The 26,674-nt window shown below is 38.0% G+C and overlaps 1 protein-coding gene across 2 annotated transcripts in view; it reads left to right on the top strand.

Annotated features, from left to right (window-relative positions):
• Positions 1–26,674, top strand: part of slc39a11 (solute carrier family 39, member 11) — a 143,764-nt gene that overhangs the window by 74,748 nt on the left and 42,342 nt on the right. The window contains exon 5 of one of the 2 annotated variants that reach the window (XM_032573656.1): positions 3,617–3,737. In XM_032573656.1, the coding sequence (XP_032429547.1) occupies positions 3,617–3,737 (121 nt within the window). Of the gene's footprint in view, positions 1–3,616; positions 3,759–26,674 lie in introns of both variants that reach the window. The other variant, XM_032573655.1, reaches the window with a different exon arrangement.

Raw genomic sequence — 26,674 nt, 5'->3', positions numbered from 1 at the left:
TTCATTTGGTTTAGATTTGTGTACGCAGTACAATCTGTGCACACAGAAACATTTTAATCACTCAACCTGCTTTTAGACCAGCTGTGATGCAATCATTGCCAATTGAAACAAGATGGAAAATAAATGCCTGCAAGTGTTATTCCATCTTTTTTAACCCCCGCTTTTGGACTTTACTCTGCTAATGGCTTACTAATGAATATGCTGCCTCTGGGTTCATTAAATTCACCAGTTTTCAAAAACCACTTAATTAGGCCCACACCTGTCTGTGTGGTTAATTTGTTGTTTGGTCTAGTATTTATGTGTTTGCTTCAGATAGATTTTGAAATTTAATTTGTTAAAATGTTTTTTTTTTATTTGAACGTTGTTAGGGAAAGGTGGAATTTGGCATAGCTGATTCCTCATCAGGTGTTCTGTCTGCCATTTTCTGAGCACTTTAATGACTCAGAGCAGTAAATTGGCTAAACTCCTGCTCTTATAGATGTTCTCACGTATGCTGACGATCTCTTTGTTTTGCACATTTGAGTAGCAATCCCTTTTGGCAACTCTCCCTCTTGGCTCCTATGGAGACGGTGTAGTTTCTACACAGGTTTGGCCTAGCCCACACATAGCAGATATTTGGGGAAACGAATGCATTTTTATGTGTTTTGGCCTCTCATCCACATAAAAACTCAGTTTCATACCATTAAAAATTATTATTTAAGAAAACTCCATATTTGTGTTTGTGTGCATACTCTGGGAAAATGGAGATTTCCGATCCCATGCATAATAATCTGTGACAAATAATGGGTCAATATATCCACATACTTGCTTTGACATGATTCCCAATCAACATTTTCTTGTGTCTTATTAACTTTGCATTTGAATGTTATTTAAAAGAAGTTCAATTTATTTTGTGGTCCACACAAGTGAACCTACTGATGCCATGTTTAATTCCTAAAAGGAAGTCGTGGTTGTTTTGAATCAATCTAATTGACTGGCGTAGGTCTCAGCTGTGCGCTACACTGCCCCCTATGGATTTGGCATGTTTAAAGCAACGCTAAGGGGCAGATTTGTGCTGGTTCTTATGGATGAAAACTTTTCTGAAACAGAGCTCGTGTGTATGCTTTTGCTGTTTTAAAATGATGTGGCGGAGATATCTGTTTTTGTAAAGATCTGGTTACGTGTGCACAACGCCTTAGAAACTTTAGTTTTCCTGTAGTCATGGTTGTGCTCATAAGTTTACATACCCCAACAGAGAAGAGGAATGATTAAGAAAAAAAAAAACATATGCTGGTATGTAAACTTCAACGTAATGCTACCACAAACAAAACTGGGATAGTAAGTGAAGCAAAGTTATGAGAGCAAATATGACAGTTATGTCTAAACTAAAGCAATTTTAGAAAGAAAATGGAAAGTGGAAGTATTTTTAAAGGATAAGTGGTAAATAAATACAAACTTGACTACTTTGTCACAAAGACAATCACACACTTTTCAAATTTGACTGTAAATATACATAGTTTTTCTTCCACTGAAATTGGCTACTTTTTATTGACCTTTCAGATAAATTTCCAAATTAAGCCCAATGAACTGTGTGTTTGTAACATTTTGTAATGTGTAAAAGTGCAAGGCCCCAGATGGAAAGTTAAATAGCTAATTTCATGAGGAGGAGGAGGTTGGATTCATTTTCTGTTATTCAGACAAAAACTGTTGATTCATATCTGCAGTTCAAATTGGATTTGAATGCTGTGACACAAAGCTGAGGTGTGTGGGTTCATTTTGAAAGCGTGGAGTGTAGCCAGGTTCACTCTTGAGTTAAGTTGAGAGAATCTCTCCTGTTGCTGCCTGACGGATTACTGTTGGAAGTAACGAGTTGGCTGGCATGTGCTTCCTCAGCCTTACAAGAGATGTGGGAGTCAACTTGAACAAGGACAGCAGCTTGAGCAAAACAAAACAAAAAACAACCAAGCAAGGAGTGACTGACAAAGAACTGAGGACAAACTTTTCAGCCGTTCCTTCGCAGTAAGCGGCAGACAGAGGTGCGTTGGGTGGGCGTACTGCAGGAGGGGAGCTGATGAAGTCGAGGTGTGACTGCCTGATTGAAGTGGAGTCTGGAGGGATGCAAGTGGTGCCAGACCTACACACACTAACTCTTGCAATAGCGGAAATTTGCATGCACAAGCACCCAAGACCAAACGGGAAACAGGGAGAGTGGGGGGGATTGTTGGAAAGGAATGGAGTGCACAGCTGGAATCATGACAGGGAGTCTTTGGATATTTGAAAGCTATTAAGTCAAACATCACTTGCCCCAAAAACGTTCTTTTGGGTATGTTTTATGGCAAACACTCTCAAACGTCTCTGGATATAAATAGCAAGGCATCATTCTTCCGGGAAATCCAAGCTAACAAGTCACAGAGCAGCGATGTACACTTTTACCAAGCCTTCATTGAGTTAAAAGTAGTTTTTAACTGCCCTAGGCATCACTACAGGTGACTAAATTATGTCATCCTTACCTTGTATAGAAATACTGTTGACACTCTTAAGAGAGATGTATACTGTATCCAGAGAGTACCTATAACCCAAAATATGTTCATAACTCCATGCGAATATTCCTCTGATTCTTGATTTGATTGGTCACAATTACCAACCTACCTTCTCCATTTGGACCTAAGACATGCATGACCTAAGTAGATCATTCTGGATTTACTTAGGTCTTTATGTTTTAGTTGAGTTTTTAAAATCTGGTTTGGTTTTCATCTATATGGTCAACATTTTTAACCCTAATTGTTTTAACATGTCTTTTGTGTATAACCTACATTACCAATAAAAATGGACAAAAAAGGGACAGGAGGCAAATATCTTTTATGTTAGACAGAGCAATTGTACACTAAGTCATTGTCAGCAGGTTAGAATATGTGTTCTAATGCACATTAAAAGTACTTTTGAAAGTTGTCAGCACTTTCACAGGTATTAAACATACTTTTAATCAAATATGTATTTCTGTATTTATTTTTTTTATTGGTCTGATGTAATATTTTAATTTCAAACATCATGTTTTGATTAACTGTAAGCAGGAAATCATCATAATGAAGGCTCATATATCCAGATAGTTCTTTTTCCTGGGTGGCTGGTTCACATTGGGGTTCCATTGGTTCCTTTTCATATCGTGCATAATTATCACATAAAAAAAAAAACGTGACTAGAAATGAAACAGTTTTCCAGCTTAAACTGACCAAACATGTAAGATGATAAATAATGCATGACTGCATTTCAGGTGCAGTCATGCAGATCACTTCCACAATGAATATGTTTTCAGATGAGCATAGTGCTGCAACCTCCATTTTTCAGGGTTGGGTTTGTTGTATTAAGTGTTAAGTTACACATATTAACTTTCCATGTTGGACAAAAACAACCTACATAAATCCATTTGCGAGGCGCTGTACAATAAGTCACTTACATGTTGCTACAACCCCCCTGAAACATACCATGTTTGAAAACTTGGTGAGGTCACTTACAGAGATTAATTATGTTGTTGTTGTTTTTTTTTTTTAAAAAAAGCTGTTATTTCTCAATCTGGTGATTGAGGTCAAACCCAATTTGACCTGACCTCTGCGTTTCTGTCTTCTTCTGCCGTCATCAGGGCGTCTGCGCCGACCCCCACGCCGCCTTGGCTCTGCCCCGCGACTCCAAGCTGGGAAAGGAAAAAGCCGAGGATCCGTTGCTCCAGCTGCCAGACTCTGATGAGATGACCATCAGGATAGGTAGAGCTGGACCTGTCACAGGCAAGCCCCCCCCCACCCTCTTCATATACCCACATCAGCTGTTTTGTGCTCCATTTCAGAAGCCCAAATGGTACTGCATGGAAATTTAAGAATTTACACCTGCAGCTATTGGGGTCACACAATTTTTTTTTTCTTTTGCCACTATAAGAAAAATGAATGATTTTGTTCTGATGGAAACCCAGAGAAGGCACAAAGAGTGGCTCCATTGGCTAAGAAACCTTACTTGACCTTCTCTGATGGCTACTTAAAGATCTTTCTATGGTGCCTTTCTTGTCTCTTTGTTTTGCCTTTAATCTCCTAGAAACTAGATTGATTGGTTTCAAACTTTTAAAGGTTATTTAAACAATAATCTTTTCTGTGCTTGCCTAAAAAGATTAAATAAAGGTAAAAAGCTATTTTTTAATATATTTTTGGAAGCAAATAATCAACCGTTGAGACTCTGAAACGCAAAGGAGTCTGATGTTATAGACCATAGAGTTAAACTGCAATAGAAAGCCATGCTCTACTGGAAGTTGTGGACCAGTTGTTGCAGTGACATATCATTGCAAACAAATAACTATATGTGAAGACTGGAAACAGAAAAAAAAAATTATTTGAACACTTTTTTGATTACTACTCTCAGTTGAGTCTGAACAGTATGTCTCTTCTATTCGGTGTTTTTCTCTAGAAGATCTCCTGGGAAATTATCCTGCTTTTCTAACAACAATCACACCGCAAGTAATCATTCTATGCATGCTTGTCAAATCACTGTCACTACAAACAATGATGGCTATATCAACACACTTCCTGTTGCGTCTCAGACAATCAGACTCAACGGATTGTTGCATCTGATTGTCGCAACAATCTGTTTTCCACTGAAGGGGAAAATGTACTAACCCTATCTTGCAAGAAAGATAAACTAGTCAATAAATACTTACAAAACAAATCAATGAATATAAATAGTTTAAACAGATTATCGGCTTGGTTAAGACTGTAAATGATCTCAAGGGGACGGCTGAAAGAAGTAAAGCCATTACAAAGGCTTTATGGTGAACTATTGAAATGATCTAATCCAAACAGAGGACAAAAAAATGTTATATCTGTCATCCGTAATCACAAATTAACACTTTTGGACGGGGAAAGGGAAAAAAGGCCCTGTTGGCTTACTCCTCACAATGAAACTATTGGTTTATGAGTTGAAGCGGAGCAGCTCCACATGAGAAATGTTCTTAAAACCTCTTTGTCACCACCTAGATTGAGACAACCTAGATTTTTACTACAGTAAAAATATACTAAACACAAAAAAGATGGCATCAAACAAACGTTTGGGTAATTGCAAAACATCGCCCTTCCACATTTTGTTGCATTATACTTTTTAAATTCAAGATATTTTATGTGATAAAACAACCCAAATAATCTGGTCTGATTAGTATTGATTTCAGCTGCAACATTTAGATGGCATGGTCAGAATTTGGCAGAAATAAACATGAAGACATGGATCCATCCTCCCTTTCACCAAACTTTCAGGCTGGTGGTGTATTAGGGTAGGCAGTATTGACTTTGGGGGCCTTAGTGGCAGCTAGCATCATTTAAACCACATGGATTTAATGGCATGTTACTTGACCCAAAATAAAGACTATTGTGCACCCGGCGGTAGCTACTTCCCTCTCGCAGAAGGCTACATCTATTGTGAAATCATAAATATTCATTTCACCAGTAACAGAGAAGGACTGGAGAAGCTAATGACGTTTCCAATCACTGGCAGAAAAACATGCAAGATAATAAAACAAGATTAACGAAGACTAACACAAAAACAGACTTTTTCCCCAGTAACATATCACCCTCAGCCACAGAGGCTACTTTTTAGAAACCTGGTAACCACAGGATTGCTTGTCTCTCTGCTGGCCATTAGCATGGCTTGGCTGGTGTTAGCTTTGGAAAGGCTAATAACTTGCAGGCCTAGGCTGGTCAGTGACTGATGTAGATCTTGCTTTCTTCATTTTGATGCTTGTGTGTCATTAATATTTAGGCCTGTTGCCATGTTGGATTACAGTAAATTCTGTCAAAATAACACACACCAATCCAACCAGTGCGTGTCGCTTACACACGTTGTATGTCAACCTTTTCTTGATAAAGTTTTCTTTACAAATAAATGTACGTCTCTAATCGAGCGGGTGACCAGCTGAGGCATACTAAATGTTAACCTCTGCAAAGCTACCTCCAGTCTGTTCGTGCTAAGGGTCAGCAGTCAGTCCAGTGGAACCAGTCTTGGCATGTTAGGCCTCTTCATTGTTGGCGTATGTTAGCATTGGCCATTGCTGATCGCTCAATTACTGGTCCCAGCTTTTCATTAACCAGATCAGTATCTGGCTTTGTAATGGAAATACAACTTCCTATTACAAGGAAGTACCAACCATTAGTTGAGCAATACTCCTAATTTTGGCTCTAATATCACACCATATTTTTTCTGACTGTCCATCCCTTAATGATCACATTGTGCCTATATTCCTTCATGATATCACTCATATCCTCCTCCAAGTTTTTGTTGAATGTCACAATGAGTTCACTGAACTCCAGTAATTTTTCCTTGAGGAAATTCTGACCTCATAAGTCCAACCCAATACTTGGAGGGTGTACCTATTAAAGTGGCTGGTGAGTTTATGAAAGTCATTAAGCTGTACTTAAAAAAAAAAAACACACACACACAATTAAAACAAGGCATGAATCTCTTTATCAGGAGATTCATGACTATAGCAAACATACTTTTCATCATTTGGCCTCCTAACTAGAAGCTCATTTAAAGGGGACTTTTGTCCACAGGCACCTCCACACCTTTAAACTTTAGACCCTGTGAAGGGTCTCACTATAACATTCAACAATGTTATAGTGAGACAAGAAAAAAAAAAGGAACAAGATAATTTCCCCCGTTGGGACAGAGAACACAAACTTAACACCTCATCTGACTTGCATGTCAGTAAAACTCACAATCTGTGTCAATTACTGTCTCCCCTGGAGTATCCCATCATTGCTTAATTAACAATGGAAGAAAAGAGAGGAGGAAGAAAGTCACTGCTAGCGGGCATTGATTTTTACAAGAGATATTCCAAAGCAAAACCACAGTCGCCTTCTTTATTGAGGTTAAACTTATAAACGAAAAGAAAGTAGAAGTTAATTGTAGCTTCTTTTTTTTTTTAAACATTCTTATATTTTAATTGTGTACAAAGAAGCTGAGCTCTTTAGTAGTGAGTCCTTCGGCCTTTACCAGCGGGACAAGCTTTGCTGGAGCTCATTTGAAATAATTAATTCCCGGTTGGGTGTCCACGGTTCACTATGAAACCTTAATGCACCCTTAAAGCTTCCATCTAAACGGTAGACAGACGTTACTGGCATTTCTAATTATATCCGTTTATTTCCTGTTGACACACAGATTAGCCAAATAAGAAAAAAGGGTGTCTCATTCAATTAACTCACACAGACATGGAGTGCTTGCTGGCAACCTAAATATCTTTAATTAATCCAAATGGCTGCAAATGTGGGTTATTTTTGTGACAGTCTGAGCACTTCAGAGGCATTTTTATGTGACTTACTTCCACCTCTTTTAGAGTCTGTACATTAAAGCGGAGGTTGCATAATGATGATGGGTTGTTTTTTTTTAACTTGTTTTAAGACCCAAGGGAGGCTCAGATGTACATTTTTAGTGCCGATTGATGATAGAAGTATTTATTTGCTGTGATGTTATTTTAAATGACCTATCAAAACTAGTCTAACAATGAAATCTCTCAGCACTGAAGACCATCTAATAAGCAGTTATTAAATGCGCTCCCATTGACCTTATAATCACACATTTTGACATCTAGAACATAAATCTGATCAGTGGAAACATGTCAATTTCAAATTCCTTTTTCAATAAAAGGTTTGGGCGCTCGGATGAGGTGTTTTTTTTTTGTTGTTGTTTTTGTTTGGCCGTATCGAAATTAGTTTATTTCACAAAACTGTAATGGAAACACTTTTTTAAATTTTTTTTATTTGCATAACAAGGTCAACACCTGAACATTACCACTGGCAGAAATCGCAAAGAAGACGACAACAGGAAGTAGTTGGAGGAAGATGATGAGACATGTTTTTAGTGACTTATTGCGTGAACAAAATTATTAATTTAGGATTTTAATTGCGTTTCTTGTTTAATGGAAGCACCGCAGTTGCAAAATTGCCGGTGTTTTCCGACACTAGCATGATTTTGACAGTTTTGCGCACATTTTTAATGAAAGTGCATCTAGTGTCTTGTCTGAATTTAGAAAAATCAAAATCTCATTCTGTTTTTTAGTGAATATAAATAAATTATTTCACTTTTATACAGAGGGGATTTTTGATTCATGTTCCAATCAGATTGGGTTGAAAGAAATGCCTTATTGCTGATATCTGGACCCCCATACTGCACTATTGCTTATTAAAACCATGTAACATCCTTTCCTGGAGTGGAGAAATAATACAAAAACCTCCCGAATGCTCTGACGTGAATGAACTTGACAAAAGATACTCTGAAAAATCCTGGCCTCGGAAATAATGGTAGATTGGATAATGTGGCAGGAAGTCACCTGGGTGGCTAGACATAATCACGATGGTAGGAAATGACTACACGGTCTGTTAGTAACACTTTCTAATTTGATTCAAAGCCCTTTTCAAATAGTCTCTTCATAAGACACGCATAAAAGAAAACATCCAAAGGCTCACATCACCCTGAAAGACCAATAACAATTAAGGTTTTAATTCCCCCTGTAAAAAGGGCTGACATTGAAAGATCAATTACCGGGTTTCGCTAATTTGATGCACAAATTAAAATCATCTTCACGCCAACAATCTGACGACAACCTTGATTCTGCTTTTGCTGGAAAAGCAAACTCTCCTCAAGAGGCTACATGTGGAACATCTGTTCTACTCCGGCAACATGCTGGGCTTGGAGGAAGCCAGAGCCTGACACGACAGCAAAGCTCACAAAGAAGTCACGACTGGGCGAACGGCATCGCCCAACTGTCAGTTAAACCTCACCGAGCGGCGATCCCCCCCGACGTCAAAACCTGTCATCCTAACATATGCTTCCGCAACAAAAGTCTGACCCGAGCGTCAAAACAGTAAATGCGTTTCAGTCACAGCTCGTCAGCGTCAGATCTGCGGCACTTTGGTTTCAGTACAGCACCCACAGAGGAAGGCCTAATTGTAGCCATGGAGGTTTCTGCTAAAGATATGGGTTTGAACATGAGGAGGGAGTTCGCACAGTCGCACGCTGCTGGGCGACAGGACAGATATGATAAGAAAGGGGGTGGAAAAAAAGACACCAAGCTGAGTACTGCAGTAGTTCTGGACTATACCCATATGCAGATGTTCAGAATTTAAAGCGTTCCGTGGCCTAAAATTAAAACAATTACCAACCTTTACTTTTAACCTTAAAGTCTTACATAGCCCTTCTTTATCTCTCAGATTCTTTAAGTAATTTTGTTTCAACTTTTTGTCTTTTTCAATCATCCTGACTAATTCAGGATGATTGAAATCTGAAATCTCTTCTCGCTTTAAAGTCTGATTTAATTCTGTGCCTTTTGTTTTTATCTGCTTTTGGATTTCATCTCAGTTAAAATCTCTACATCACTTTTCAAACGTTTCTCTTGGTTCCAAGGACTCTTCATGATTTTTTTTAAATTTTTTTTTAGCCATCACAGAAGACAAACTGAAAGCTGGATCAAGAATTTTAGATGTGTGGTATATGAATGTGGACGGTATACGGTTGCCTTTTTGACATATTTTTCCTCTTCTCTAAGCTTGTTAATAATTACGGAATTGCTTATTCTTTGCTGTGACGAATGTGCTTAGATAATTTTGCTCCCAAAACACTCCCTCGGCATTCAGAGGGGAAAATAGAGCGGCATGGAAGAGAGAGGGCTCAGACAACTAACCTGCATAATAATGGGACTTTCTATATGTGAAAAGACAGAAACATTGGTGAAAGAGTTTTAAAAAAAGATGAATGGAGCCAATTTTGACTTGATAAAATCCTTTAAATGAAAGCACTTTCTCATAAAGCCAAAGTGGAATCCAAATGGATTGATTAATTTGATGTTTCCCCCATGATGGTTTCATCCAAATTGGTACAATTCTCCTTCAAATTCACCAAAAACAGTTTCCTTGAGAAATCATCCATACTCAACAAGCACTTTCAGTTCCCTCTCAACTTTTATCCAGATTTATTTGTTTCTTCAATTGATGTTCTTGTTTTGCTCACTTGTAATTTGTCATCAACTGCCTAAAAACAAATCTAATATCCTACAGGAAGCACCAAACGGAATGTCTTTGTACTTTTGCACTCTGTTGGCTCTGGAGAACATTTTCCCCTTCAACGCGTTGGAATTATAGTTGGATGAAAGTTTCAGATTCTGTGTTGTCGTGTTAACATTGACAGGACATATTTTGGATCCAGGTCTCGGTTATTTAAGGGAGCAGTTTTGTAAAGAACCCACAAAGCAGCTCAGTCCAATTTAACGTGGTAGCTTTTGGAAGAATAGAAATCTGTTTGCTGTGTGTGAAGCATACTGTTCAAGTCACTGTGAATTAAATTGCACCATTTCTGCTTGACTTCATTGCAGGAGAGCGAACAATAATAACAATAACAAATTCATGTGCAGAATAGAATAATATTGTACTGTGTTCAGTAGGTTTCCAGGCCATTTCTCCTGTTGTAGGAGGAGGTGAAGCATGTTTAATAGCTCATATAGCTTCTTCTTGTATCTGAAGTGGCAAGAAATCCCTTGTTAGCAAGTACCCACTCAAAAAAAAATCTCTTGTACACTCATAAAACCATTCAAGTTTCTTCTCATATGTTATGCATGGTACCCTAAATATTTCAGACACCGTTGAGGGGGATCAAACTGTGCAAACTTTGTTTAGCTCTCCTGATTGGATCTTAGGATGTAATATAAAGTGGCAAATGGGAATAGATCTAAAATTCACAGTGCATGCCAAGCGGGCAAGTAGCGTGCACAATTTGACTCTCCACATGCTTCTTTTCATATTCTGCAGAGTTGTTCTGGTTTTCGGCTTTAATCTTACTGTGGCAAACACATTATATATGCAGACAAATTCTGAACACGGAATATTTCAAATATATTTACAATCTATGTAATGCATTTGCTAACATTTTTTCTTGGACTCTACAGTGCTTGTCCTTTGGACTTTTGCCTCCTCCCTGTTGGTAGTGAATCAGGGTTAATGCAAGAGGAAGGTGTTTTTACTGAAGCTGCACCATTTAAAAATGAGGCCTTTTAAATTCTATTCAAAAGAAAATAAATGCCTTGCATAAACCATATTGAAATAAATGAAGTATGTAGAAAAAAAACATTTAAATTTAAACTGTTGACAGAGTAGAAGATGCAATAAAATGCTAATTTAAATCAAACTTCTAAGATTGAGGTTTATTTGAAACCATTATTAAACAATTATTCTTTTAATTCTGATTTAAAGAAACTGACCTTCCTATTTTAATTGGAAGTGCATTTCTAAAGCGAAAGTTGATGAGGGCATCAACTTTCTGGAAATCTGTGAAATGACAAAACTGCTGCAATGACAAGCAGTTTGAGTTTTCTGATTGATATCTGTACTTTTAGATCAATAAAAAAGGATGAATTACCTAATGAAAAAAAGCCAGGCAGCAGTAGTTTTTCTGTGACTTTTTCTAATATGTGTACATAAATATTTTTTGTATTATAAGATCATTTCTAAATGGATAATATGTGGCTAGTTTGTCATTTCTCTTGGGTATTTCAGATTCTTATCAATTGTTCTCTAACATGTTTTGGAACCAGAATTGCAAACTTCTGTTTGTTTTCTTAATATGGATGAAATTCTTATCCATCCACCTTTGATGTTATACAGCCGCTCACTCAGTGACTATAAATGACCGTGAGCCTGTTAGAAAAGTGAAGTAGGAATTGTTGTAATACTTCACAATCCTAGAAGGGCGACTATTTAGAAATTGATTAGTGACCCAAGAACAGAGCTGTGAGGAACACCACATCAGATTCCTATTTAGTAAGATTTAAGGTGACCAAATGTGAAAAGCAGTCCCAGTTTTCTTCAGCTAGTAAGAAAACTAGTTGAAGAAGCTACATGACTGCCTGGCAAGTGAAGTTCTTAAATCAGGTCTTTGTTCAGACTAATTGAAAGCAGTAGAACCTTAATTATTTTAAGGGTTCCAGTAATCGTGCATTACTATCAAACTAATATAAAATTTCGTCTTAGGCATTTTAATAAGCCAAGTAGGCCGTCTACCCATAAACTTAACTCAGAACAATATAGGAAGCACCAAATGGCAAAAACTCCAACCACTTTTCAATAAAGTGAAAGTAATCGTAAAACTAACTCAGAACTCCAAAACTAACCAGATCACGATAAGATGTGTTTGAAGTAATTACAAGAAGGTAAGTAAATCAGTACAATGATTTACTTACACCATGGCACCATGGTGCCAGCATTGCTAAGACTAGAAACAAGCCAACATTTCATAGGTGCAAGGACATACTGCCATTGATTCTGTTCTGTTTTGGTATGTACTGTCACATTAACACAAGTAACTAATACAGAGAGAAATTCAAAAATGGAGGAATCATCATCCAGTAGGAAGGCTGGGATGATGTACTTGATGGGCTACAAAAGTCTATTCGGACACACCTGTGGTACTCATAATGAGAATTCAAGGAGGTCAACCACAGCCAATTACCTCCAACAGAGTCAGACAGGTGCTGAGAAATCCAGCTAAGGAGACGGAAAAACATGCCCTACATAATACACACGTTTTCACACACCCCCAGGAGCAAAGATGCTGTCAACATGATCTATCTTTACAGGAGGGGATGTGGGGGGATGCCATATTTGTGATCTGAGGGATGCCTTAATGCTTACTACCGAGCACATCATGATTCCGTTCGTTAGATTTACTGAAAATGTTTTGACAAGACTTACACAAAATCTGCCTGTCGGATTCCTTTTCACACCCTGAGAATACCTAAAGCTGTGATTAAAGCTAAATATGTTGTTGTTGGGAATATCCTTCAGCAGCAGAACATCTGATTTGCACAGGCTGGGCAGTGGAATTAGTATGTACGACTATCACCACAAATACCTGCTGAAGCTATAGTGTTGCTTGAGAAGCCATGTTGAAAACTGAAAAGCAAAATTATGTTCGTATAAATAATGAAAGACGATTGCCCTGGTGAGGCAGAAATGCAAAGAGCAAACACCTTGATGTCATGCAGCATTTAAAGTATCTCCATCAGTACAGGTAGCTACTTTGGGAAAGCTTCTACTGTTTGTCTTTTTTATCTATCTCAAAGTCTGTCACAAAGTGGTGCTCTTATAGTCCATTAAGGTGAACACTCAACATTTGAAGTACTAGGAAACAACTTTATTTGCATTGGTCTGCAAACAAAGTTTTATAGTACTTAAAGTGTTGCAGGAGTCTTCACTTCACCGCATCTTTGACCGTCTTCATGGACCTTGGGAAGTTGTACCAGAAACATTTTGAATCTCATAGTTAAAACGTTACATAAAAGATGGTGGGTTTGTGGCAACCAGTCTGGCAGTTATTGAAAATTGTTGTGTTTACAAGCTACAATAGTCACTATGTTAATTTTCTTAACGTAGTTTACCCTCCGAACATCATTTCAAAGCAGCTTGACATGAAACTGAGGAGGTTGTGTCTGATTAGCTGAGGGGATCCTGAAAACTCTGAGAGTTTAATCCATCTTTATTTTGAACGGTTTGTTTGGGGTTGTTAGTTCGTTAGAGCAAAGTTGTGACATGTACAACGAGGTTCTTAAGTTAAACGCCGGCAACACTGCATGGAATCGTAGCAATGCTTACCTTGCTACGTACTAATCTTTAAGTTCTGAATCACAATTAGATTATTTTTTGTTCAGAAAACTCTGATTCAGTCATTTGCACTATGTTCTCTTCTGAGTTGTTTAAGTCTGAAGAATATTGATATACAAGTCAGCTTTCTTCATACAGGTCAAACAAACCAATTAATTGAATATTTGGATTTATGTTTATATACCAGTTGAAAAACCAAACCTCCTACATGCGTAAAGAATCTCCTCTGTGTGGAAAGTTACTAATGCCTTCCCACTCACTGATTGGTTGGAATAAGATACCAGTAAAATGATGCTTTGTCTTATTTTTGCATTGCCTGCTAATGATCTTTCTAGCCTGAAAACTATAATGGATGTTTTTGGAGGCAATTTACTCCAGATTAGTATTTCTCCTAAAAACACTGCAAAATGACAGAAGAAAAACTAAATCAGTGGTACTGCTTAAGTAGCTCATGTCTTTATGCCCAAATATGTTCATGTTAATAGCTTTAATACTTCAAACCCATTTAAGCTGCGTCAAAGCTGAAAAGATCCAGCTTTTTATTATTTATTGTAGTTGGAAGAGTTTGTCTAAAACTGCTCATTATCAGACTGAAAAAAAGGAGTTCTTGGTTTCTTTCAAATATTTTTTAGCTTGTATTTATTGGCTGGCTTCTCTTAAAGTGTATCATTTTGGATGTGACCATTTATTTTGAGTGATTGTCTGGGCCGGGAAAGTAGGTATTCATCCCATTAAATGCCAGAAAGTAGAAGGTATCCCCATTAGCATTACGGTTAAACTCTTGATAATGATCATAGATCATTTAGGATAGAAAGATTTGGGATTGCATTGGGACATCCCAACTTAATACCCGCTGACATGTAGCTCAAATTAGATTCCGGCGCCAACATCTCTCCAAACAGTCGCTCAAGAGACGTATCTGAACACGCAGATTAACATCGACTCCGCCAGCCGTTCAGAAAATGAGGCTGATGATAAGCTTTCGGGCTTGCAATGTAAAAAAAATCAGCCTATGTCTGACATAAACACGTTTCTGGCATGTCGCCACTTCTGCTGGTGTGTTACACCCGAGCCCGCTGCTCTACGATGAGGGATACTAATGCTTTCTCAGCCTCTGAGGAAAGAAGCAGGAAGGTTTTATGAGGGCTCTAGAGAGACCCGTTGTTCCCCGTAGAGTTAGACCAAAGGGGGGGAAAAAACAGTCAACACTCCAGGCTTTCTGTAATACTCCAACACATGTGCCACTCTCTCTCTCTCTTGTTCTGCTATCATTCATTTCTTGCTTTTCTTCAGCTTTGACTGGTGCATGGTTTTTAAAGAGAGGAGAGGAGCTGTTTCTCATTTCCCACCCTGTTTTAATAGGTTTGTGTCCGTCTGGAAGTGGATACTGTAGCATTTAATTAGTCGAAGGAATTTCTGCGAAGTCGTTTCGTGTTTTTATAGTTTCTGTGCTCAGAGAGAGAGTTGTTTGGCAGCCACTCAATTAATTTCTCCAGGTTATCTTTGGAAGATCAGATTTTTTTAAAAATCTAAATGGGACTTTTATGGTTAAAATAAAGTAATAATAATGAGCAGGCCAATCAGGATAAAACACAAAGCACATTACAGTACTCTGAAGGTAATTGATGAAATTATTTCTTTTTTTCTCACTTTTTTCATAGATGCAAATAAACTTCAGTTTTATTGATTCTCATAATTGGCCAAATGAATTTATCTAATATTGTTCAAGCTTTTATCATCACCAAAGATTAGAGTTTGTGTTGTGAATTACATTAAGGAGTGTGGCCATTTTCCATTAACTTTATTCAATAATGTGCTCTAGAATGATCTTCATTATAAATGTAGCCTGTTTGTGACTTGGATACATGAGCTGGATGTGTTACCAATGTTTTTTGGAAACATGCTCAGTTTAGACAACAGAGATTGTTGTTGATCCAACTGTGGTGTTAATGAGTGGGTTTTGGGTGTCATTATTAAAAATATTATCCTGCTGGTAACTTGTTAAATATGAAATTAGCTTTGATTTTTAACTGAGACATGTTTCTGAAAATATCTACCAATCCCATAGGTGTGGGGTGTTTGGGTCATTTTAAGGTCAAAGTGTGGCCAGTGAACCATTTGTGGTCCACAGAATGATTTTCTTCATCTCCATCCTGCTATTCAATAATAGTAGAAATTTGACTTCTGGTCAAGATTTTTACTGACGCAAGCAATTTCCAATTATGTGCAGACAAATTCAAATCTTATTTAAATGGAAAGTGTTAGGTACAACACAGTGTTAAACTTTCATTAATCAAATTTTCAGCTTTTTTATAATTTTATTGTTAAGATCACAAACATCTAGTGACTTAATTTCTAAAGCAGACTTGGATGGATATGTTAGCCACGTCACATTCTTAGTTCTGATTATAAACTTAAAATACTTTTTATAGATGAAGTAGAAAACAATTGGACACAGTATCTCTTAATTCTTAACTTTTTTTTTTTTAAAGATCTATTTGTTTCATGAAAACATTCAAATCAGTTTCATTTTGAGCAGATTAAAAACTTGCAAATAAATAACTTGAATTGGTTTCTGTATTGAAAAAAAAAGCTATATGTGTTGACCACAATTACTGTCTACTTGATGAGTTTGGTGGGCAGCACAGTGGTGCAGTTGGTAGCACTGCTGGCTTAAAGTAAAGAGTTTCCTGGGTTCAAATCCTGGTCTGTGGTCTTTCTACATTGAATTGGGGTATTTATCTCAAAATCCTGTTCTTTCAGCCTCAGTCCATTTCAAGAAACCACAGGTGCAGGTTAGATTGTGGCTGAGACGGGAAATGGAGACAAGCGTCTCTAGTCTCCACTCATTTTTCACCATGACTGACTGAAGGACCACTTTCATTATTGGAAACAAATCACAGACATCTCTTGTTCAAGAGAAACTCGGGGTTTTCCCCTCGCCCCTGTTTTGTAGGGAGCAGTCCATCTTCTTCTGGGTAGGTTCCAGGGCCTCAAATCATCACATAAAGCAATAACAATAAAAGTGAAATGCAGCTTGTTGATGTTTGAAATCTAACTCTTGGATAGATGTATTACTACATCAGTGTTTGAAGTTGAACACTAAAATATGACGTGTTCACAGCATGGGGTAAACTATATTTTGTAGCAGTTTTGGCAAGATGTGGTCTGCTTTCTCTTGCACCATCTGTCACAATTACAACTTGAATACATATATTTATTCTCCAGTACCTGCAGAACCACAGTTGATGCCAATACGCACAATGTTAGATGCATACAAAATTGGGTCATTTCTAAGTTTTGGTGAGCCACTTTAAATTCACAATGCTGTTTAATCCACATGCCAAATTATTATTATTATTATATTTGCAGTTTGGATCAACAGTGCATTGGCAATGTACTCAAGCTACTTCAATGTTTACATATTTGTAAACATTACATAAGATTCAATAAATTTTAAAGGGATTTTTGTAATGTGCCAGTACAAGTCAAGTTTATCTGCATAAACGTGCGTGCTGTGGTGGCGCAGTGGGTTAGCACGCCCCACATTTGGAGGCCTTAGACCTGCGGACGTCGCGGGTTCGACTCCCAGTCCCGACGACCTCTGCCGCATGTCCTCCTTCAAAAAATGGCGCCGGCTCAGCTGGCTGCCTGCAGACACAGCTCCTGTCGTGTGCTGTAACTGCGAAATAATTTCCCTGCTGGGATGAATAAAGTAAAAATTATTATTATTAATTATTATTATTATTATAAAAGTCCTGCTTAATTGTGAGGATGGAGGAATAGCATACATTGTTTCCCATACAGAATGTGTTGAAAAGAGAAGTACAAGTTCTGCACTCCACAAATGGGGTGTGATTCAGACATACCCCAAAACACTTGCATCTGTAATTGCCAAAAAAAGAAAAAGTCAATTTGATCAAACTGAAGTTGAAACTGTGTGAATACCATTTCATGTCATTATAATTCCTAAACTTGATCGTTTTTTTTTTCTATGACATTTGCGAAGGAAGCTAAGTGCTTGCAAAACATTACCTGACGGCAAACAAACAGCAAAAACACAGCTTCACTTCTAATTGGAGTCTTGTTTTCTCTCGGCTACGTCTTAAATGTGTCTGGAAACAGAGTTATGGTGTTAGACTGTGAGAAAAACACAGGCAGATGGACAGGCAGGTAGGAAAATGAGCACTTGTGCATCGCTGCTGGAAGATAACTCTCCTCTAATGACCCACTGAAATGTGCTGGGAGAATCTGGCGTTGGTGTTTACTACAGGCTTTAGGCGCGGTGGCCATCAGTCCCACATGATGTTTGGCAGTTTGCTGTCTTTGTGTCGAAGCACACGGACAATTTCATTTTCCTGCTGTATAGAAATGTGGAGTCCGCAGGAAGGAAATAGGTGCGAGAGAATTGAAACAAACTGGAAACGCTCTTTAGATCGTGACCATGCGCTCCAATCACTCTGCTGTCTCCATAGCTGCTGTACAGATTTATCCAAATAAGCACAGCACAGTTGAGATCTAATCAAATATAAAAGCTCCCCCAGACTTCATGAACAATGTGTGATTCTGGTTGAGTTAGAGAGTCACAGTCCAGCCTGGTGTCGGAGCATTTTGTCATGCCTTGTAGGCTTTCACATCTTTGCTCTGTGAGTAGTTTGCGACCAAACTGACTCGACCTTACTGACTATTTCTATGAAATTCCCCTGGCCATTTTGTCATCACAGACCAGCAAAAGAACAACTCTCACTCACCTTTAGGAACGTGGCTCCACTCCCACCCAAAAAGCTGTTGCTCAGTTCTGCCTGAGTTTATACAAGTTAAAGCTAAAGACAGATTTTCTCTTTAGCAGAGTAAGTATGAGAATTCTATCGGGTTTCTACAAACGACAGAATTCAAGGACCGGATGCAAAAACATTGTACGGACAGCTAAGTCCTGAACGTGTTTTCTTGCACAAAGCAGCAAAATGTAACTTTCTGTTTGTTTTTCATACAATTTTATTGTGCTTTAGACTATTTCTTTATAATGACTATTAGTTTCTTTACATATTGACTTAGTACAAGCAAGCTCTATAGCAAGTCATCTCTAGAGGCTATAAAGGAAGTTCAGATAGATTCAGATTAAACTCTCATTCCATACATTACATTTCATGTAAACTAATTAGAAAACACTCTCACACACCAGAATCTCCACAAAAACAATTTTATTAAAAGTAAAATGTAACATTTTTGCATGCTGAATAATAAACTAAATATACAACTGTTTGATAAAACAATCTCATTTGTTCACAGAAAATATTTTTCAATAATTTTAGCTCTAAAATATAAGACCATAACCCTAAAATCAGGATACAACATCCCAGTTATTTTCTGTTAGCTTTATCCAAATCTTATTTTTCATGTAATGTGGATAATTAGGTATGAAACAAGTGACAATAAATTGGGTGCACCCACATATGTATTTGACTAAAGGTTGCTGGATCTCTTTGCTCCTAATTGCTATCAAATCAAAATGAAAGCAAATAATGGGGTTAATCCATTTTTTAAATTCTAGAGCAGTAAAATAATTCTGGAGGTTCTTCATGACGTTTCCCATTTTAAGGTTATTTTACTTTGTATGGATCTTTAACTTGTTTTTATCAGTAAAAATGTCCCCTTATGTTTTCGCTTTGTGGTGAAAGACCAGGGAAAAAATCCTCCTGAGTGCTGTAAATGGCTCTCAGTCTGCATATTGGACACCCCTTTCTTGAAGTTACCATATTACTGGATCAGGGAAAAAAAACAAACAAGACAACTTTTTCTTTCCCAAGTAAACATAGACTGTAAGACAGAGGATTATTGATTCCTGAGAAGTCTCAGAGTAGAGAATGCCATTTGGCTCCTAATTGGATCAATAGTCTCTGCTGAGAGATGGTTTTCTGTCGCACCTCGTCTCCGTCTTCTCACCTCTCACTCGCTACACCATCACTTCTAATGAGACCACACACACACACGAGGCCTAGATGGCCTTACCAATGCGCTGTGGATAATTTTACTGCTTCATGGACGTGCGATCGCCGTTTGCTCTTATATAATATCCACATCAGGGTCAAACAGTTGCCAGGCAACGATGGCCAGCGAACATATGAGAATGTAGCTGCACCTGTTTTCTTTCTCTGTCGATCGCCGTTGCTCTCTGTTCTCGCTCATCTCCTTCTGCCTGTCATCGCTCTCCTGCGTCTTGACACATTCTTGCCGCCTGTCACCCGAATCACATCAAAGGATGTGGCCGGTTTTAATTGCAAACTGCATATTTTATTGTTTTATATAAACCGCCTTCTGGCAAAAACTGTCTGTATTGTGACAATAGCACTCAATCAAAATCATCAAGGCTGCATTTCCTTACATTTTTGGTCTGATTAGGTCGACATTTTTTCTTTTTGCATCAGAAATCAGCTGTGTTTATGTAAAGTACTGATAAGGGATGATGACTGGCGTCGAGGCTGGCAAAATCTTTTAATGATGTAAAAAAACGTCAAATATTGCAGCCGTGTGTTATGATAATTTCATGCCTATCGTGGCTCTTGAATTGTATTATTTTTTTAAAACTGCCAACATCAGCGTGATGCAACCTGTTCTTTCAAAGTGCCAGAGTTCCTGCTAATAAGGAGCATTTGAGAAACTCAAAAGACATAATAAGTTTAAAATCTTAATGTCTGAGGTTTGGAGTCTTGATCTTGACCTTAATTTTATCACAACTTCATCCATCTCAGCGTTTTAGTCTCTCTTTTTTCCACCTCTCCTCGTGCTCAGCGCTGAGTAGCAGTCGAGAGCGAGAAAAAAAAAGAACCTCCAGAATTATTTTACTGTTGTAGACCAACAAAACACAGCAAAGCATAATTATACCTACAGTTATTCACTATTGAAGCAACACCGGACTTAGAAAACATAGAAACAAATTGTCTCTTCACTAGGAGTCACACTTATAGAACATATTTAATTTTATTCATTGTCCTCTATATTGATCACTTGCACACCTTATATGGTTCTGCAATGACCGCTTCATTTCTGAAGGTTTGATGGATGTCTTATAGACGGCCAGAAGCCACTCGATAAATGAATGAGGCCGATTCCTTTGACGGTTTTTCAGCTCAGTGAACACAATTGTAGAGATTGGATAGTGAAAAGGTTCCGAGCGGTGTCTGACTGAATAAAGGAACGAGAAACACATTGTCCGTTCCCAGTACTGATAACAGCCTGATCACCGAGCCATACAATTGGCAAATTCTCGCTTTTCCGACTGGCAACCAGAAAATAGTTCACTTGGATGGAATTTCATTCTGATGGTTCCAACTTTTAAGTCGGAAGAGACGCAGCAGAATTCCAGCAGAAGCCCACTCCCACAAACAACTGCAGGTGTGGATGGTAATAATTAGTAACATCCTACCTATGCCGTGGGTGTACCTGTGGGTATTGCCAGTGCGCCAGCGTCCATGACCCCGAAGGCCACTCTGTCATTTGCAACACCTGCGTCTGCCGAGCAAACATGTATATTATCTAATTAGCCACTGTGGAGAAGCAGTCTACCATTACCTCCCCTCTAACCAAGATTTCCCTACTTTTTGCTCCGTTTTTTTCTTAAACTAGGCATGTCCTCTTTTTTTTTTTTATTATTTCATGCATGAAAAATACTTTAATTACATTACTCACAGCTTGTTCTGCCTCAACATGAATTTACATAATTAGCTGAAATAATTACAAATTTAAATTAAGGAGAAACTTTTCCCAAATGGATGGATTGGCTTAAACTTTTATGTAAGCTTGCTCAGCAGAAGGGATTGCTACCAAGATAATGACTCGATGCGGTCAGCTTGACTCTTTTAGGGGACAACTTTTTACCAGCTTGCTTTATAAGATGACATGATTGAGTCTTTTTCCATAAAGTAGTTTTTGGCCTAAAAGATACGTTGTATGAAGTTAGTTCCACTGTGTATCATCAGTCCACAGACTGTTTGCCCAAAATCTGTATTTTTTTTTAGACTGACTGCTTTGTTTTAGAATTGTCCCTTGAAGACTTTTTTTTGCCCAAGTGTCTTTTTTTATTGTTAAATCATAAACACTGGCTTTAACTGAGGCATGTATGGCCTTCAACAGTTGAGAAATTGGTCTGAGTTTTTTTTTACCTACTAGATGAGCCATCGGTGAACTCTTGGAGAGATTCTTGTTGGAAGCTTCACTACTGCTTCTTGTTTTCTCAATTTGTAGATCATGACTGTCACTGGCTTTCCAGGCCGGGCCGATGGATGTCTGCGATTTTGATCTGACATTTCTGTAATTGGGGCTTGATGTGTTGCTTTTTGAAGTCTTTTCATCTACTTCATTGTTCACATGCAGATTTAGCTTAAATGGTTTCCACAGGTTTAGCAGTAATAAACCCAGTTTTTTCTTGTTGAATTGTATTTAGCTTTCTAAAAAAAAAATGTAAACAAAAGTATCACAATTAACTCCTGATGGAAGGCTAGATTGGTTTTGGTTTTTCCCTTAATAAATAAAACCACCATTTCAACATGCTTCTAGTATTTTCTCGTTATTTTTGAATTTGACCTGTTAGTCTTGTATGACCCCTTGCTGTTGACAATTTCTATTTAAATAAGTCTGAGCTGAATTGCAAAATGCAGCATTACAGAACGTATTACTCAACAACACAACGGTTGCCGAGTACAAACGCCAACATTTACCAATAGTGAATTAAGCCAGTAGTTAAGAAAACCCGAGGTTCTCAAGCCTTTGTTGAATCAAAAATGTTTACTTTGGACTCGAAATGGAGGAAATGGGACAATAAAAGGCTGGAAAAAAAAGTTTTTTTTCTTTCTCGGAACAAAACATGACCCCAAATGGGACAAATGGCCCTTCAGAACCAGCAGTGGGCCAGTCTTTGTCCAGCTGCTGCTCCCTTCAAAAGATAAATGTACCGCTTTGTCCTCACGGTTGGTAATTACTGGATATTCATGCCTGGCTGAAATAATTTGTGGCGCTGGTATATTGGCTGTTTTGTCAGACTGTTAATCAGCACAGTGAGTGACGTTTCTCATTCCCACCTCTCTCCGTGCGGCTCCGTCTTTAGCATTTCCGTATTCAAATTCTTGTGATAATATTCAAGTGGCTTGTTGCGCGCTGCAAATAGTCCTCTTCAAATCATGACTGGGACCTTGTCGTCCAGATTTCGTAAACACCTGATGCAGAACCATTTTCCGTTATCTTCACTTCACATTAATTTCGTCCTGTAACTCCCAGTACACCCAATTCCACAGCCTCTTTGTTTAACCTATTTGCCTTCTTTTGCAATCCCTCCCTCTGTCTATCTTTTTTACCTCACCTTCTTTTACTCTTTCCTAATTTTTTCTTTCGTCCATGTATGTTTTACAAACTACCTGACCTATCTATAAGGATGTCCAGAGCTCATAAAGTTTGTACTGGCATCATTTATATATTATAAAGGACCATTAGCTTCTCTACCGCGCATAATTCCAGCAATCAGTGCCTCTGCCAGTTGAATAACTGTAATAGATGGAAGCTGTCAAAATGAAAAACCCTGGAGGGGTTTATTTTAGGCATAGCTGCACGCTTCCTTTAAGTTTATTTTCCTTACAAAACAGATTCTTTACATAGAATCACTTTATTTTGTTTCTAAAGAATAAAACCTTAAGCTATATGAACTCGAGATTGATTGAGAACCTGCCGATGGTTTTGACATTTCAGGTGAGAAGGCTAGATGAGAAATGACATTAAAGACTTCTGCTGCACCCTGACCTCTTCTCCACTTTAATTTTAAGGCTCTGATCATCAGAGAGTTGTTGCTCAAAAGTAAGAACGGGGTCAAGACTGCAGGTGAACAGGATGGAGAGCTTTGCTTAGGTGACATGCATACATGGTTTTTAAAAACTGTGCGCAAATACGAATTTGTAAGGTATGTTGTGCATTTGCATTGTGTGAAGGTCTTTGTATTAGTGAAAAAAAATCCCCAAATGTAATTTTTCTTTTATTTCACAATTATGTGCTACTTTGTGTTGGTATAGCTCATAAAATCCAAATAACCACAATAAATTTGGTGATTGTAACATAAAACGTGTAACAACAAACCCTTTCCAAGAGCCACTGCACATGATCGCTTTAGTTTCTTTTATGAAGTGGTATTTGGTTGTTGATTAACTTGAATGATTGTTTTTAATATTTCTGATTGCGCACTTAATACAATTAAAACAAATTAGTGTTAGAATTCAGTGTTTAATTGGAAAAGGATTATAACAAGTGGACAATTAGAGAAGCTTTTCTTAGTTTTGTGATTGAACTTGAGAATATTTTATGCTTATCGTGTTTTTTTTTCCCTTTCTCGTCAAAAATAAGCTCCTGTTTCAGAACTGAAGAGCTCGTTTTTGTCTTGTTTTGTTGCTCCCACAGAACCAAAAACCTGATAATCCCCAGTCTCCTGCAAGCATGAAAAAAAGAAAGAGAAAAATTGGTTTAGAATATTTCTACATTTTACTTTCCAGTTGCAGTATCACTTGTCCACAAAGTAGAAGATAAATGCTCTTTCCTGTGGTATTATTCTCCCATTACCATTACAAAAAGTGTACAATTGGTCTAAAAATGACAAGAACATTGTTTGTCACAATTACTCTTGAGCGACTTCCAGCGAAATTGTCTTCTGATGGCTAAGCTCTCATTACAGGAATGAAAAATGTGTCAATTATGCAACATGTATGGCAGCTTGCTAAAAATATGAAAAGACTTGATGATTGGCTTCAGGTAAAAACTGCTGTGGCTACGAGATGTTTCTGCTAAAGTGAAATCTTTGAAATGAAAAAATGATGTTTCATTTATATATGAAATTTTAACACCAGATGTAACGTGCATTTGTTTTATAGCTTCATAATGTTGAAGGTTCTAGTTTTTGTTGTTTTTAGGAAAGTCAGCTAAAAAATAGTTGTTTCCATTACTGTTATTGCGGAAGAGTGAGAGTATAGAAATCTGCAACAGCTGATGTATGGAAAATGTAACAAACAAAAACCCAAGCAAACAAGCAGCAAAGAAATATAAATAATCATTCACAAATGTTGCTTTAATTGGCCTTGAAACAAAGGATGGCACCATTAAGAACTTACAGTATATTCTTGTTAAACTTTTTAAAACCGTTGACAGATGGGTGATTTCTCCCCTAGCCAATCAGGGTTTGCGCTCTAGAAACATCTCCGCTTAAAAAATGGCCACTTCAAGTTTGCAAATAACTTTTCTTCATTAGCGCTCTAATAATTGAGTTTTGAAAGAGTGAAGGACAACAGTATATTCTCAGCATAAGACAAAAATCAGAAATGAAGCCACTAATATTTTTTATTACTCTTCCCACATCTGGTCACCAAGTCGTGGCACCCACCTGCTTTAGGTTGCGATTCATTGATAATAAAGCAACAAACTTTATCATTAGTGTTCTTTGGTCACAGCATTTCCCTTCCCTTTAAAACCAGCAGATTAACTGGCTCCCAAGCAACAGCTCTGTTTTCATCACATCACTCTTTCCCAAACATTTTCTTTATTTACAGTGAAACTGACAAACCTTAAAAGCACCTAGCCTTCAGTAGCAAGGGTGATAAGACTTTGCTCCATTAGGGAGGTAAAGCATAAAGGCAGTGTGTGGCAAGACTCAGAAATGACTGTTTACAGACACTCTGCATTCAGTCTGAGCCGTTTTGGAAAAGGAAAATGGGAACCATTTCAGTCTTTAGATGTGGTGGAGTCATACTGCGGAAATTAATTCTGCAAGTCATTAAGTCAGATGGGACTGAATACAAATGAACACCACGTTTCAATTTTAAAAACCAAGCGTCCTTTTTCTTTTTTATTCCCCCTTCCACGTCAGAATTCTGCACTACTTTCAGATACATTCTCAACCTACTTCAGGGAGCAACAACAAAAGAAATCATGAACATTTTTCTTTGAAAACCTCAAAGAAAGTCTGGAGTTAGACAAACTTTAAATATCCTGGGTTACATAACGGAGCAGAGAGGCAGGCCAAATCCGAAGAAGCCAAATTGGATTAAGAAATACAGCGAGGCATGCTTGAGAATTAATTCTCCCTCTATCATAATTCATTTTGATTGGATCTGAAGAGAGAGAGACACAGACAGACAAATAGGAAAAAAACATGAAGTAAGATAGTTTGGGGAGCTGGTTAGCGGTGGAAATGATGAAGTTATTTCCGTTGTTGGCGTTGAGGTAACGGCAGTCTCCCTGTGAGCGCCCGGCACCTCGGCGTTGGGCAGATCTGGAGCTGAGGGACAGTGGCAATAAATCACTGGGTGTCACACTGTTTGTTGTTAATTAGCAGAATGACGTTACGAAGGCTGCTCTGGGAGGCTGTTGCTAACGACAACACGGCTGATGACAGATGACAGGCGGGAACGGGGACGCGTGCTTGGTCTGGCGCATTTATGTAGCAGAGCACGTACACACTCGTACGGTGGCAGATGACCTGGAAACTAACAGCTGGATCATTGCATTTATTTATCGAGTCCCCCCCCCCCAAAAAAATGCATCCAAAAAGAATGAATTCATGGATAGAATCTAATTATAATGGTGCTGCTTGTGTGGCTTAGAAAGCTTTACATGTTTTAGTTTTCAAAGCCGCGTTTCACAACCAGAACGGATGCAATCAATCATCCCCGTCAGCTCTGTCACTGCAAAGAGATTTTTAATCTTGTCGTCTAGATAAAACATTGCGCTCTTTTCAGATCAATACTCTCGACACGTCATTTGCATATCAATAAAAACCCAGTCGACAATCCCCAAGTTGAACATCGTCCTTCTCCTGAAGGTTTTCCACCGAGAAACTGTGAAAGTCTTGATTGTGTTGATCAATGCACCGCAACGAGTTTTCTTATCTGTGCTTTAAATGTGATTCATCTGCATTCTGGGTTCGTTTATGTCTGATTATTTAGTTGATTAAAATTAGTCACTCGGAGGGAAAAAGAGATTATGCTCTCTGACTCTGATAG

The sequence above is a fragment of the Xiphophorus hellerii genome, chromosome 10, assembly GCF_003331165.1.
Source record: "Xiphophorus hellerii strain 12219 chromosome 10, Xiphophorus_hellerii-4.1, whole genome shotgun sequence".
Taxonomy (NCBI): Eukaryota; Metazoa; Chordata; class Actinopteri; order Cyprinodontiformes; family Poeciliidae; genus Xiphophorus; species Xiphophorus hellerii.
Note: the sequence above shows the minus strand (reverse complement) of the source record. Positions and strands in the feature narration are given on the sequence as shown.